Source organism: Strongylocentrotus purpuratus, unplaced genomic scaffold, assembly GCF_000002235.5.
Source record: "Strongylocentrotus purpuratus isolate Spur 01 unplaced genomic scaffold, Spur_5.0 spur5_scaffold_12, whole genome shotgun sequence".
In the NCBI taxonomy this organism is placed as follows: Eukaryota; Metazoa; Echinodermata; class Echinoidea; order Camarodonta; family Strongylocentrotidae; genus Strongylocentrotus; species Strongylocentrotus purpuratus.
In genome coordinates this window covers 31680555-31696920 of record NW_022145597.1, presented here as the reverse complement: position 1 = coordinate 31696920, position 16366 = coordinate 31680555, and the positions used below count along the sequence as shown (strand labels likewise).

Genomic DNA, 16366 nt, shown 5'->3' with positions numbered 1-16366 from the left:
TGGTAAGATAATATATGTCGCCATGACGACATGTATTTTTTTAGAAGTCGACTTGGTAAGATAACTTATGTCGCCATGACGACTAATAAAAGTTGATAAGTCGACATGGTAGGTTAAATATCTTTACATGTCGACATGATATGGATATTAAGTCGACTTGACAAGATGAAATATCTCGTCATGTCGTCAAGTAGAATGGCACTTTAACGCTTCCGTAGTTTGAAAAGGTATAAAAGGCGAAACAACAATAGAAAGTCAGATCGTTCCAGACAAGATTACTGTGCTGGGAACCAAAATCATTTCATGCCACTTCATGCGATATACCTGAGCTATTTTGTTGGTGTTGCCGCTGTTAGGATCCGATAAGGTACGTTTGTCATCATCCTATTATTAAGTTATATGGGTTATTCATACCCATAATAATCTAATTATGGTATAACGCTACTCATGCTTTTGGAGTTCATTTTAAAATTGTTTTTCATTCAGTTAGAAGATACTCAATACATTATGTGTGTGTCTGTGCGTTTGCATTTATTATGCATATGAATATTATTTTATATATGTATATATCCACATGCATGTATGTATACATTTCAATTTAATTTCAATTTTCCACTCAAAATATAATTATTACATAATGAATACATACAAAATATACATTAGGACCCCTAAGAAAGCAAATTAGAAGGGGCCCTGTACAAATATAAAGAAATAAATGAACATATAGGGTTTTGTGTGTAAGCAATAATATTTAGCCAGAGGCTAAAAATGTAAATTTATCATCATCCTAATACTGTTAAGTTGTCAGCCTGCTGAGAAAGAAGCCCAGAATCAATTACCACACGAATGTATTAGTGATGACGCCAAAACAAATTACAGAGAAACATTAATGGTAACGAATCCAACGATAACAGTCCAACAGTTCTTTTATGATGCTCACACAATTCACGACCTTCAAGTGAATATCTTCTATCACCTGGGCAATAACAATTAATGCAACACAATTGTTCAGGGCACACCTATAGGCGCCAACGGCACACGGCCATCACGCAATGAATAAGTACATGTATATTCTAGAAATTCCTATACATGACAGTCATATTCGATATGTCTTTAAATAGGCTATATAATTATATACTATAGGCTATATATACGGCTACACAAAATTTTCATTTCGTATACGGCATCAACTAAATCAATATTGATAGACCTATATTATGGTTCTATCCATAAATGTTTATAATTTATTTACAAAAACCTATTTAATGATGCAAATTCGGGCTCATTTAACAACAGGGCACACCATCGACTTACATTAATTTTGGCAACTCCAAAGACAAAAGTATTTTGTCATCATTATCGCGTAATGTGTATTTCTTCACAGTCATGTAAACTTACATCAAATGTGTCATTTCACTTTATATTTAGACGCATCAAATTAAGCTCTAACAATCATGTGACTTATGATGTTGTAGAGTATAAATTAGTCGGTAACCTAGCTGTGAATAAAATAACTTGGACTCGCCCATTTTCTCTCCAATGCTCTATCCTTCTAACAAACAACCTGTATTGTGATTACCACAATGCTCGGCCCATTGGGAACGTCACAGATGTGCAAAGCAAAATGAAAGAATTCAGATCCCGCGAATATTTTCTTAACAATCATCAAATGTCACGTGATGTTGAAGTTCATTTTCTATACAATTTCATTTTAATGGCTGAAAGAGAGGGAGCTTAGGTTTTTGTTGTCAAAAGTACTCTGACATGTTTACTTGATTCCCAGAGCAATCATTTAGGTCGTTCCCATGTAAAATGTCAAGCCTATACCCCCCCCCCCCTCCCATTTAAAGAGAGAGAGAGAGAGAGAGAGAGAGACGGAGGGGGAGGGAGGGGGGGGAGATAGTTAGAAAGAATTAAAGAGGGAGAAAGACAGACATACAGAAACGAACAAACAAACAAAAAGACAGACATGCAGGCAGACAGAGATAAAAAGAAAATAATGATATTAATTGCAGGAGATCGAAACCGATACGTATTTGCAATTACAAATTAAAATTGTATTTGTATTATTTGCACGGACTGGTGTCCAATAAAAGCTCCACACCCTTTTTAGAGGCCTGAGCAGTGGTCGCTCAGTTGGGGGGGGGGGGGGGGGGGGGGGGGGGGGGGGGGGGGGTAAGATGACACTTTTTTTTTTTTTTTAGTCTCGAAATTTGAAAAACCGATAAACACATCCCACTGGAAACTGGAGCCCTGCACGGGATGAGCATTTTGTTCCGTTGGGGGGGGGGGGGGGGGGGGGGGGGGTACGTAAGGTCACCTTTTTTAGATCAGCCATTGGCATATTGGCATAAAAAAAAATTAAAAAAAACTCAAAAGGGGGGGGGGAGGGTTTTCACAAAACATATACATAAAAAAACTCAAGGGGGGGGGGGGTTGGGGGTTAAACCCCCCCCCCCCCCCCCCCACTTGAGTTTTTTTTTATGTGTATGTTTTGTGTATGCGCCTGGGCCTGGGCCTGAGTAACAATCATTATTATTATTATTATTATTATTATTATTATTATTATTATTATAATTATTAGTAGTAGTATTATAGGGTTTGTTGTTGTTATTATTACCATTATAATCATTATATTTTTATTTTATTTTTATTTTTTTTAATTTAATTTTTTTTATTATATTTTTATTGTTGTGATTATTACCATTATAATCATCATGTTATTCTTATTTTTGTTATTACGTGTCATCACTAAACTGTGCCCCTACATCACATTAAATACAGAGGGGTGGAGATAGGGGTACACAGTAGGCGTTCACCGGGGGTTTTACAAAGAAAATTTCTTTCTTGCTTTGTCACTAGTGATCACAACCGAAACCATGAAGATCTGTACCATCGTAACTGCTCTGCTCCTTGGCATCACTGGAGAGGCAACTGCCCATAAAGGTATATCTATCTAGCATCAACAAAAGCAATAGTGTAGCATTCAGGGGCGGATCTAGGGGGGGGGGAGTGTTTCGGCGGTTTAAGCACCCCCCCCCCCCCACCCTTGGGCGGCCAAGTGAAAAAAGGGGGGGGGGGAGAGAAGAAAAAAGAAGAAGAAAAGAAGGGGAAAAGTAAAACAATAAAACGTCGCGATTTTTGGAAAATCCTGGATCCGCCACTGGGTCAAACACCCCCCTTGGCAAAAAGCTAGATCCGCCCCAGGCATTGGGTCAGCTTTTAAGGAGGAGGGGCACTGGATCGAAGCATGGGGGCACTAAAATATTAGATGTATGAAATGCTTATAGAGAGTGCCGTTGTTGTTCTTGTTTTTCTGTTGTTGTTTTTTGTTTGTTTTTTGGTTCTTCATCTTTCTCCTTCGACTAGATCGTGCCTCGGTGTCTCCAGTGGCTACCCCACTGAACAATATCAATATTTAATGTCCTTTCATCCAATTCTTGATTTTATGATCTTTTACGACATGTCATATGTTTAATTCAAATTGACCGAGGAGAATGTTATACCGAGCATAATAATCGTAGCATTGTAATATTTGCTTATTTTTCACATGTTTGGCAATGCCGCATTGAAAGTCTAAGCTAGTCTGCCCAAACCTTTTACATTTTATTTCACTTAACCTATGTGAATCGCAGTGGTCTATTTTGTGCACATTTTCTCTTTGTGACAGAACAAATGCAGTCATTAAAAGAATGTTATGACTGCTATGTTATTTATAATGTAATAAATATCGATTATTTGGGAGCGCTAAACCAAAAAATACCAATGCAATTACAAAATTTAAACATTTATAGACTCGTTTAGATACGTTATTCACATTTTATTAATAAGGAACCAATATATTAGAAAGTATCTTTTGAAAGTAGCAAGACAGATTCTTTAAAAGAAAGTGGGATGATTTTGTGCCATGTTTTTCTTCTTTTTTGTTTTTTCTTCATTTTTTTTTGCATTTGTAAAAGTTACTAGTAAACACACATATTCCAAAATATTAACTGTACACCCTCTGACCAGACCGACATATCTTTTTGCTTTTCACTGAACAGACTTTCGAGGTGATCTGTACGAAACCTTGTTTTCGAACTACACCAAGAGTTTTCTACCCCACCCTGATGAGTCACACAACGTGAATATATCAATAGATCTCGAGCTCTTACAAAAACTGGTCAGTTCTAATGATGATGGTATTTGAATAATTGGTTGATTGGCTGTTTGATTGATTGATTGATTGATTATTAATTAATTGATTGATTGATTAATCGATATATATCACTGATAATTGAATGGTTGGTGGATTGATTGATTGATAAATGATTGGTGGATGATTGAATGATTGATTGATTGATTGATTGATTTTATTTCAAAAGTATATGTTCATTTATATCATAAAATATACAAGATAGAGCATACAATAATATAGAAACTTACTTTAAAGCCACACTGTCCTACTTGTAGCTACTAAGTCTTGCTCCCTCTTTATAGAAAACATTGCCTAATCGGTGACCATTGGTCCCCCATGATCCTCTTTTTCTTATGTTAATTGAGAGCTGAGTTGATGAGATAACCACCTGTCCAGTGACCTTGCAGTGTGGTCTGATCCGTCCTATAAACTAGTACAGATAAGCTTTAACGGAATGAACAATACGAAAGGGCTACTTTAATTCTTTAAAAAAAAGGATTCTTCAATATCTCTTAGGAAACCAAACAAGGGTAGCTCATTTACTAGCTTACATATTTCCTTCAATATTCAATATTCTTTGGATACACATTTACTCGTACCTTTATTTTGATTTATTTTATTCATATTTAGTGAATCATTCGACATTGTAAGACGTCTTTGATTGATTTTGAATTTCATATCTTTCAGGATTTATTTCAAGGGACTATGCACATGAACGTTTGGCGAACATTGGTAAGTTATCATTAACTTAGGCAAAGGGTAGGCCTACTGGCAAGTATAGACAAAGTAATGATCTTTTGAAGTTGCGATTAATCAAACACAAATTGGCAACGCCGTAGCGTATCCTGCGTGTTCCTCTCCAATTCTCTCTGTACAGATTTTTTGTTTAATTTTAATTTTCTTATTATTGATGAAGGAATATTTTGTTTCATACAGGGGTTGTATAAAACATATTTGCAACAATAAAAGTAAGGGTACATCTATGATTGGAAATTTTCTTTAGGCAAAAACAGACATCTCTGATTTTGTCTAGTATATACAGGACAAATGAGAGGAGACCTCGCAAGATACGTCACAGAGTTCCCAATTCGTGTTTGATTGATTTCTTATTGTTAATCTGAATTTGCTCAAACTTTTCCTGGTCTGTTTCTCCCATTTTCTGCTTCATTAAAACCAACTTAACACCAGCCTGAGGATGGATCCCCCTTTAACCTTATATAGGGGGGGGGGCTTTAGAAGTCCCCCCTACATTTTTGTGATAATTTTTTAACGCAATAAAATCTGGCGCTGAAATTTTATGAGTTTTTTCTTTGACATCTCCCGCACATTTTAAGACCCTATTTGCAAAAATAGGGGGTATGGTATCGGAAATGTAGCACATATTCGTGACCAATGTCACACAAAAACGGCTCCAAAAATGGTTTCCAATGATCTTGTGTGTACAATGGATGGGTTTTACAAGAATTGTTGTTAGAAGAGTGTTATTTTCTGTTTTTCTTCAGATAACATCCCTTTTGGCCATCATGAACTATTCTAGATAACAAAATAATGAAAAACAAAAGATTTAAAAACAGAGAAATACATAAGAATTAGAATTTCAAGAAAAAAGATTAACATATTTTCATAATTAATCACAATTATAAGTATGGAATTTCAATACATGTCATTAATTTGACTACCCTATCTTTTAAATTATATGTCAAGCTACAAACATGCCAAATGTAATTGCATTTTCTCCATAAATAGGGGGGAAACTGGACAAAATGAGAATTCGTTGGAAAAATTTGCATATTTGCATCATTAATTAGACATAAATTAAAATTAACGATAGATATCATAAATTTTACTAAGCATTCTTGATAAGTACATGATAAAATACAAACACGCCAAGTTTGGACAAAATCGGTCCATAAATAGCCGAGATCATAGGGGGGGGGGCTTAGAAGCCAACCCCCCCCCCCCCGAGTTATGCAGTTTCAAAATAGCCCGGGCTATACAGGGTTAATGGAATATCATCTGTTCTATAATCAGGTGTATAAAGATGAACGTTTGACTTGGAACCCAGCAGATTTTGGTAATATTCGCAGATTCCACGTCTCCTCCTCAGTAGTCTGGGTTCCTGACATCAGTATCTGGAACAGGTAGGTAGACAAACAGGTCCTAGGTTCGAACCCCCTCGACATTATGAATTCCCCCCCCCCCCAATGATAATCTGTATACATGGTATATACGAGATCGACACCGTAATTAAAGCTAATCTTCAGTTCTGGTATATGAGAATCATAATTTATGTCGAATGAAAATGATGTCATAATCGAGACGAGTTTGTTCCTAGTTTGTTTAAAGCATCTGCCAATGGAAAGAAAATTTCCAAAAAGGCAGTAACCATGAGATTTATCAGACGATTTTCAGGAAAAAGCACTTTTTAAATAAATACTGTCTTTACTGTTCCAGTGAATAAACACGGTCTTAAAGCTTATCTGCCGTAGTTTACAGGAGGGATTAGACCGCCCTGCAAGGTCACTGGACAGGTGGTTATCTCATCAACTCAGCTCTCAGTTAACATAAGAAAAAGAGGATCATGGGGACCAATGGTCACCGATTAGGCATTGTTTGTTATATAGAGGGCGCAAGTAGCTACAAGTAGTGCAGTGGGCCTTTAAGTAAATTAAGGGGTGTGTCCAACATCTGCAGCAATTACCTCTCTAAACCTTCTGCCCCCTTCTGCACATGCATTCAAGTTCGTTTGTGATCCTGACCCCCCCCCCCCCCCTTCCCCAATCATATTTTTTTTTTTTTTTTTTTTTTTAAATATAACCATCTGTCTTTATCCTCTAGTGCTTCCAATGAGCCCAGCATTGATCATTCCGAGGCCATCATCTACCCTGACGGGACCATCTACTTGGTCGTACCGATGTTCGTCGACGCTTCGTGCGGACTCGATCTCAGTGACTTCCCCTACGATTCTCACGTAAGACGGCAAGATTCCGATACTATGTTATAAAATAATTATTGTCTAGTTTCACATAGATGTTTGAAGGGATCTTTATCATTTCCATTTTTTATAAAGAAATTGAAATATTATTATGAAGTTTTACAAAAAACCTATCCGCAACAAGATTGGTTTATTTCATTTCTTGATTGATGGAGAATCTTGTTCTTTGTCGTAACTTTCTTCGTCAAAATTGTATACATCCATCATTTTGTACATGTGTTTACACTGCTTTATGCTTTGAGAGCAATTGAATAAAGATTTTCTTTGAAGAAAAAATTAGGGGGAAAAAATTCCAACGACGTCATGTATAACCCAGGCAGACACATCGCCAAATCATTTCTAGACAGACTCCAAACAGACCAATAATTCTTGGCCATTTTGGGGATAATTTTTGGTTAAAATGTTCTGTGTGTTGTCGGCAGGGGCGGCGATCCCGGGGAGGGGGGGGGGGGGGGGACGGGGGGACACGTCCCCCCCCTAAAAAAATTTTTAGGGGTGGGATCGTCCCCCCTAAAAATTTGATAAGTGCAACAAAAAAAATGTATAGCAAATCGGACTAAAGACTGCAACACACTTTTAGGCTCTGGAGGGCCCAAGAGTGCAGTGTTTAGACAAATAAAAATGCAAAAATCTTCTCACTCAGGAGCTACACTCCCTCCCATAATATCCTTTAAAATGTATAAGTAAATACCAAGAAAAGTAAAGTGTGAAAAAAGTATATTGCTTGTTTTTATACTATAGTTTTGCTAAGTCTGTATTTTTTTAATGTAACAAAAAACCTGTGAGGGGGTAGTTTCTTCCGTCACCTTCACACCTCTTATTCACTATTGTTCCCTCGCATTTGCGGGGGGGGGGGGGCTTTGGGGCCAGTTCCCCCCTCCCCAATGAAATTTAAACGTTGTTTATTTCTATTCGATACCAGTGATTTACAAATGTTGCTGATATGGCATGATATTTCCCAGAGCTTCCGGGGACTCTGCCCCCTGGACCTCACCAAGGGCCCTAAGGCGGCCCCTGGATGTTCATCTGATCGTAATTTAATGCCTAAAACCCCTGAGCTTCATGCTCATTACGCCACTGCTCCATCGTCCCTCGCATTTCGTCCCCCCCCCCCCCCCCCCCCCCTCGGTCATGAAAAGAAATCGCCGCCCCTGGTTGTCGGTCCCGTGTCAGTCTTGCCTGTGTGATCTAATTCCATTGAGTCCCTCTTTACAGAGTATTGTGATAGCGGTTATAGCAAATGTATAGGGCTAAAATATTGAAATATGTCAGCATTTTCGTTTCTGCCTCATTTTGAACGCGCTCCATGTATTAATTGCAAAGGATTTTTTTATCATAACCACGGACCATAACATAATATTCAGGAAAGCCGCTAAACAATTACACCGGATAACTTAACATCGAGGACAGTCTGATAGGACAAGACTAGTATCCCCGAATACTTAACCGTATGCATGTTAGGACAATTACCCCTGGGAAAATTTCTAGGACTATAATTTCACCAAATAATTACTCCATAGGCAGTAGTTGTACCTGGGAAAATTTGATTTTGAGTATAGGCCTATTTATCCGGGCTTGTGGGTTTCTAAATTGTTTAAAATATTATTTTATTCTATAACGGTACTTATCTTCGGGTTAGTTAATTGATATCTTACCTACTTATATAGGACACGACACATAGTCATCCTTTATCAAAATACAACACTTTAAAAACATTTCTTTACCTCAAAATTTATTATCTGTATAGAACTGCAGCCTCACTTTTGGTTCTTGGACCAACGACAACTCGCGGATAGTCTTTGACACGAGGTCAACCGGTGTGGGTCTGAGTCATTTCTCGGATAACCCGATGTGGCACATCGTAGAAACATCGGTGCAGAAACACGCGATCGTTTACGCCTGCTGCGAGGAGGTGTACGAAGATGTCACGTTCTACATCACGATCAGCCGCCGGGAGAGCCACGGTCGCATCGGTCCCGCCGTTGTCAGCGTCTGGTTGATTCTCGCCGTCTTCCTCATGCAGCCGTCGAAGGGAGGAGAACGTATCATCTTCGCAGGCCTGGTATTTGTGTCGCTCATCGTCCTCAATGCGGCTCTCAGCGCCGAGGTGCCGGCGTACTCTGTGACCAGGCTGGGGAGGTTCCTTCTGGCTGGGATGTTGATTAACAGCATCGTCGTCGTCATCAACGCCATCATCTACCGGTTCTACCCCGCAGAGCAGCAAGGGACGACGAAGGTTAGTAATTCCGTTGTGCCTCCCTTGAACGAAATGGGAGGTGGTGGAAATATCTTGTTATATCATGATCGCAATTGTTTCCCAAAAATTAAGTCAAGGGCAGTTTTAAAACTCTTTAGTTTGTCCCATATAGAAATCAAGTTCGGATTACGTAACACGTGATTTTCGTGTTCGCACAATTCAGTAGGTGACATATTGACTATTAAAATTGCCTTAGGTCGAAAATCAGATTGTAGATGGTATCGTGTTTTATCACTATATATACTACTATTACTACTACAATGCACTACCACTACTATTACTAGTACTACAACTTCTTCTACTTCTACTAATAATGTGTTTGTGTTGCTCCAATATATAGAATTAAACTCTGTAGGTGCACTACTGGTGGCACTGGCGTACTGGTGGGGGGGGGGGGGCTTCGGGCGCTTGCCCCCATAAAATTAAACCATGAATTATTTTCAATTCCATACAAGTGATTTATAAATGTTCGTGATAACACATGATTTTCAACAAAATGCGCGTTTCTCCATTTCTGTTGCAAACTGACACATTCCCAAATAGCCAGGAATGCATTACGTTTTTTTTATAGTCACTTGTCTAAAGGGCCATAGTGGTACGTAACACTACTAGAAAATTCCTTTCCAGATTGCACATTTTCAGGTCGAAAAATAAAAAAGACACCCCCTCCCACACCATCCCCCTACGCTACGCTCCCTCGCAAAGATTGGCCCCAAAAAGTTTTCGCTCATTACGCCACAACATAGAGAGTTCAAGAAGTAATTTTTAATAGGGGCCTACTAACAGAATACTTTATGTTGTTATTACCTGTTTCGTTGGCAGCACCAATTAGGCTCTTGCCTTTTAAAGGATGTCTGGAAATAAATCATAACTAGTGTGCTTATGATTGAATTTACAAACTCTGATCGTATTAAAAATTAGATCACAGCTTTTATCAACTTAATAGTAAAATAAAGTTCACCTTTTCCTTATTTCTTCTCTCTCTCTCTCTGTCGCTTTCATATTCCCCCTCTCTCTCTCTCTCTTTCTCTCTCTCTTTCTCTTTCACAGGCCCAGTCCAGCTTCAGTGCGCCCCGTGTCTTCTTCCTCCTCGACGTCGCAGTCGCTCTCATTCTCTTCGTTGTCCTCACTATCTTAACCGGCGCTCTATTTTCCTAACGACATCATCGTGAACCGGATAAAATCATTGTATTTTTATGAAAAATAAATGAGGTTTAAACAACTCCAGATTTGGAATATTGGACTTTAATGTGCTTAATTATATAAGACAGGTATACTTCATAGAAGTTAGAGGCCTGCAAAATTATGTGTGATCATTGCATGCAGTGTCATTTCATTAACAGGAAATTTGGTCTTTTATTATCTTTTTTTCTTCAAGTTTTCATTTGGATCATTCCACGACTTCACAGTCTTCGTTAATTCTTATTGTAAGACATGACGAGCCTTCTCAAATTCCTTCCACAGCGTAATCACACGACCTGCCTGGGACCCGTTTCACAAAGCCTTTTTTTCGATGACAAGTGGCAAAAATCAGTGACAAATCTGCTGATAACGAATTACAAGCTAGAAGTTCACTAGCTTATAACTTTGAAGCTGTCATTTGTCACTGATGACAAGTTTTGTGAAATGGGGCCCTGGACTCAAATTTATTGTTACGTCCACAGCATACTGGCTATTCATGCGGGGATAATAAGGCTTCAAAGTCCTTTGTAAGCACAGAGAGACCTCAGGGGGCGACGATAATTATTATGTAATGATACAAAAGTCGGTTTTTAACATTTATTGGTTTCCGAAATTGTGTTTCAACTCCTAGACAAGTTTTTCCTGATAGTGGATTAAATTAAATTGTGTTCTGTATATCTTTATAGCTTTCAAAATGGTCATATCCTCGAGCACTTCAATTGTTTCGGGAAGCCTTGTTGATCAATGTTTTTATTTTTTATTTTTTAATGTAGGTTAATGTTTTACAGTTTAAAATTGAACGTGTACTATAGCCACTGCACAATATTAATTTTGTTATTATGTATTTTAAAGAAATATTTTTATCTATAGGCCTACCTACTTTCTAAGAACACAGTGTCATCCATATTCTGGCGTTATTGTAGTAAGGATTTTAATTCAAATAAAAATACTTTTAAAGAATTACATTTCTTATATTGTTTGTTTTCAGACTATATAACAACGTGTGACTGTGATGCAACAGAGAGTTGTGTTTAACCACATTAAAGGGACAGTTGAGTTCTTGTTTCAGACTCCAAATGCCTTCAAAGTGCGTGGTTGTTGCTCTTATTCTGATTTAACACATTTCTAGTGCTCTTTAAGGACCTAACATTTCTATGAACGTAATTTTAGACCCCAAAATGTGTAAAATTTAGCCAATACAAAAATATACCAATTCAGCTCCACTTTCAGAAAAATACCGTGACCGTTAATCAATTAATTAATTAATAATAAAAAATACACGGGCCGGCTGGTTGTGCTTATTATAACCAACACGAAAAAGCCAACAAATAGCCAACATCGGCTGGTTCAAATTATCGAATGTTTTGTGGGGCACCACAAGTATTAGAAATCGTTATATTTATGGATATTTCAGCCGTCTGTGAACCGATTTTGATCAACAAAGACAATTTTGTCATTTAAATTGTATGTTCTTTCAAACTAGACACTCAGCTTTTCATTATCTCACAAAAAATTATTTTGTGTAGCGCCCTCTGCAACAAAACTCCACTATCCCTTTAAAGGCACACTGTCCTACTTGTAGCTACTTGCTCCCTCTAATATAAAACTTCCCCAATCGGTGCCTGTTGGTCTCCCATGATCCTCTTTTTCTTATGTTAAATGAGAGCTGATCCGGAACAACGGCGATGAAAATGAAGTTGAATAGATAAAGAATGAAATCATAACGGTCTAACGAATTCCAATTACCTCCAATTTCAAGGACAAAATTCAAAACCCGAGATTTAATTTACTTACTTCATGATTTCTGCGCGAAGGGAGGTATTACTTCCTGATAGGGAACCGTTTCGTTCTGAGAAAGAACCGTACAATAGCTTTTTGTATACTGGACTCACTCTTTTTTAAGTATTCCATAATTTTTTCCGGTTGGGATTCGTTAATTTCTGTTAAAAACATAGCCCTTTCTATAATATAGTTAGGGCAATGTACTAAAAAGTGTTTTACAGTCTCTATTTCACTGGGGCATCTATTACAGAAACCAGTAGCATGAATTCTCAATCTGAGGATATCCTGGTTAAGTCTAAGGACTCCAAAGCGGAGTCGATGAATAATTGTTGAATGTTGTCTCTCTAATGAACATATATATTGTTTATTAACATCTTTTTTAAATGTTTTCAAATACGAGTTGGTTTTTTCCACCTTTCTTGCCAAAGGAGTTTGGAACTTGTAATAATTAAGCTTTTCATTTCTGACATATTTAGATTATTATTGACTTCTATTTTCTTTACTAATGCGGCCTTTGCTTGGAAATCCGCCATCTCGTTCCCTTTTATTACACAATGTCCAGGTATCCACTTTACATATATATCAACTCCTTTACTTTTTAAGTGAGTAGTCACTGTGAGAATTTCCAGAATAAAAGATTCGTCCTTCTGTTGTTGTAATGCAATAAGTGCACTCAGTGAATCACTAAAAATAACAACCCCCACGTAAATATCTAATTCATCTACCCATCTGAGAGCAAGAATGATAGCAGCCAATTTAGCCCTGTACGAAGAGGTAAAATTTTGCTCCGATGTACAGAATAGTAAGGGACGTAAGAAGCAGCTGCAGCGGTCCCTCTTTCAGGTACTTTTGATCCATCGGTGCATGTGTATATGTAATTGAGTCGCCCATTTAGTATGTATGATTTCCAGGCTGCTTTGTTTTTGCTGTGTAGGATGATCTGTTTTCTTTATTCGAGTACTTAATTCCGTTGACACTGCCGGAGGGTAGAATAACCATGGTGGAAATGGGGAGGGGGTTATCGTTTCTATACGTTTTCCCAGCTTGCTTTGTATTCTATATCCAAAAGGTTTGTTTACGTTTTTCCCCTTCAAGTATTCAAAATGCCAAGTTGGCATTGGGTTAGAACATGGTTCAATGTTTTTCAACAACGGATGATTCGCCCATCTTTCGATGTTTTGTCGATATTTACTTGAAAGCATTTGTCTTCTTATATCCAAAGGCATTGGATTCACTTGATTCACTTATGGTGTATTTCATGAAATCAATTGAAAAGCAAAACAACTGTTTCGACCTCCTCTTTTTCCGATAATATGTTGCCCGTAATAAGTTTACAGATTTTCCTTTTCTTTTCATGAAATGATTGTCACCATATAATTTATTCTTGATAGATAAAACTTATAGTTGTCTTCTCCGAAACGTATTAATCAATCTCTAACATCATTAGATGGGCCAATTGATTAAGTTCTGAGAAGATATTAACTTTATTATATACTAAAAAATATATAATATTCTCACAGGTAAGAGAAATGCATTCCCACTTCATGGGCAACAGCTTACATTGCATCCTTTGGAGCAATTTGATTTCACTTTATTAGTGGTCTTAAAACAAAATTAATAAGTATTTAAATGGATTTTTTTTTTTAAAGTATTAAAAACAAAAACATGTAGGGTACGCCCCCCTTCATGATTTACCAGGTATTTGACCATAACGTAAGAGTATATGTGTTTGGAGCTAGAAGAGCGTTAACTCATATGGTGGATTTTTCAGGCTCCGGCAGCAACTTCGTGAGCGGTGGCAAAATCTTTGGCGTGCCAAAAAATTGCCCGAAGACCTTGCGATGGTTCACTTTCGTGTTGTATTCGTGTGTCCATTTTGCCCTTCGTAAGGCCATCGTGAGAGCATCTTGTCAAATCGTGTAATCTTGTAATTACTTCGTGTAATCATCGGTGCCATCGGGCATTATCACCTCACGAAGACAATGAGGAAACAAGGAGCTGCCCGATTGTCTTCGGAAGGCAACACGACTACGTGAAACCCTCGCAATGCCATCGTGTAGCCATCGTGTAGCCATCGTATTGACATCCAGATGGGACCACGGTGTCGGCGAAGACAACCGAATTTAAGTAGCTCAAGCGTTTCCCATGTGTCATGATGACAAGGACATATGTTGCAATAAGCTATATTTCTCGTATCTATACTGATTTGTTTTTCAGATTCAATATATCATGTCATGTCATGGCAATGTTTTATATTACATTATGTGTTTTCAATTTTGTTTGTAAACCTGTGTAATTCGGCTAAACGCCGTGATGAAAGTTTTATTTGAAATAAACCATTTGAATGAATGAAAAAATGAATATAAAAAGCCAGCCTCATAGGCAGAGGCTTTTTCAAGTACCTCAAAAGTGCCCTTTCTTACGTAAAAAAAGAGCCCCTATAACTTCGTAAGAAGTGCTTTTTTTTACACAGCAAAAGGGCCCATTTTACCTTAACCCTAAAAAGGCCGGGCTATTTGAGGTCTTAGTAGGGCCGGGGGGGGATTATGGCCTCCCCTTAAGATCTCGGCCGCGAAGCGGCCGATCGCTGCGAAAATTTGCACTCATGGCAAGTGAAGTGTATAGAATAATATGATAATTTCAATTTTTTGAAAATTCACTCATTTGCATATTTATGGTAATTTATGCAAATAAAGTCATAAAAATCACATTTTTACCCTTAAATCATATATTATTCATATTTAAGCATTCTTTTTCACTACAAATATTCATTAGATCATTCTGAACAATAATATGACAAAAAAATTGGAAGAGCCAGCTTATTCCTTATGTTATCCCTTGTTTTGATAGTTTCTTATGTATTTCATTGTTTTTTTAACTTATGTATTTCATTGTTTTTGTTGTTTTATTTCATTTCCTACAACAATTCAACTATTTTGACTCCCAAAACAACCACCTAAACTTGAAACAAGACCCAATAACCCATGTTTGATCTGTTTTTAGGAAAAATGACTTTTCCATATGTTTTGTACACAAATCACGAAAATGAGCGATTTTCGGGCTGACATGCAAAGACAAAAGGTCACGTGACCTTGTAACCGTAGGTCCGATTTTCAAAAAAAACCTTTTAAAAGTTGCGCAAGACTCGAAAGAAAAAAAGGTCAGCGAGTGGCGGGGCGCCATCCATATGCGTTCCCGAGCAATCGGAAAAATCGTGCCTTATTAGGGTTAAAAAGTGTCCATTTCAATTTTGACAAGTGCCCCTTTCACCTCTGATAATTACCCTATTCAATTTTGAGGCACTTTACTTTTACTTCTCTTACTTTCACCAGTGCCTCCTTTATTTTGTAGGAAGTGCCCCTCCCCTTTTAATAACTACCCACTTTAACTCCCATAAGCACACCTTTTATTTCCACGTGTGCCCCTTTTCCAATCTAATTATTAAGTGCCCCTTTTCCGTATGATAAGTTTTCCCATTAGAACAAAAGAGCTCCTTCCCCTTTTCTTAAATGCCCCCCTTTTCACCTATTAAAAGTGTCCCTTTAAATTATCATAAGTAACCCTTTTCATATTTAGTCAGTGCCTCTTTTCAGGGGTGATAAATGCCCCATTACACCTCTGATAATTATCTTTTTAACAATGATACGTGTCCCTTTTCCTTTCTTATAAGGGACCTATCCCCTTTTCATTAATTCTCATTTTCAATTCTTATGAATGCCCCTATCAAAATCTGATGGATGCCCCAATTCCGTCGACAAATTCCCATTTACCATTCTCATAAGTGCCTTTTAATAAGTGTCTTATCCTTTTTAATAAGTGTCTTATCCTTTTCGATAAGTGTTCCCTTTTCTTCTCTTTTTAAACGTGCCCCTTATTTAAAGTGAATATTAGGGCGATTTCTCCCAAAGCTCGCTCGCTACACTCACTCGCATTGATTTTATAGATGGTATAATTATGTTACTTATCAAAGGTC

At 37.6% G+C, this 16366-nt stretch overlaps 1 protein-coding gene across 2 annotated transcripts; it reads left to right on the top strand.

Moving 5' to 3' along the window:
* Positions 1-265: 265 nt before the first annotated feature.
* On the top strand, positions 266-11688 carry LOC115922782 (neuronal acetylcholine receptor subunit alpha-2-like). Of its 2 annotated transcripts, none has more exons than XM_030982432.1 (8): positions 266-367; positions 2863-2946; positions 4044-4162; positions 4865-4909; positions 6209-6318; positions 7016-7148; positions 8920-9408; positions 10486-11688. In XM_030982432.1, the coding sequence occupies exons 2-8, from the start codon at positions 2880-2882 to the stop codon at positions 10585-10587; spliced, it is 1065 nt and encodes a 354-aa protein (XP_030838292.1). In that variant the 5' UTR covers positions 266-367; positions 2863-2879; the 3' UTR covers positions 10588-11688. The 2 variants fall into 2 exon arrangements, with proteins under 2 accessions (XP_030838292.1, XP_030838291.1); XM_030982431.1 differs by having other exon boundaries at positions 272-367; positions 10480-11688.
* Positions 11689-16366: the final 4678 nt, after the last annotated feature.

Bases quoted from the DNA above. Each gene is read 5' to 3' on its own strand.
- LOC115922782 (XM_030982431.1), top strand. From the start codon at position 2,880: ATGAAGATCTGTACCATCGTAACTGCTCTGCTCCTTGGCATCACTGGA. The intron at 2,947-4,043 runs GTATATCTATCT...TTCACTGAACAG, and splicing joins AGAGGCAACTGCCCATAAAG to ACTTTCGAGGTGATCTGTAC. The intron at 4,163-4,864 runs GTCAGTTCTAAT...CATATCTTTCAG, and splicing joins TCGAGCTCTTACAAAAACTG to GATTTATTTCAAGGGACTAT.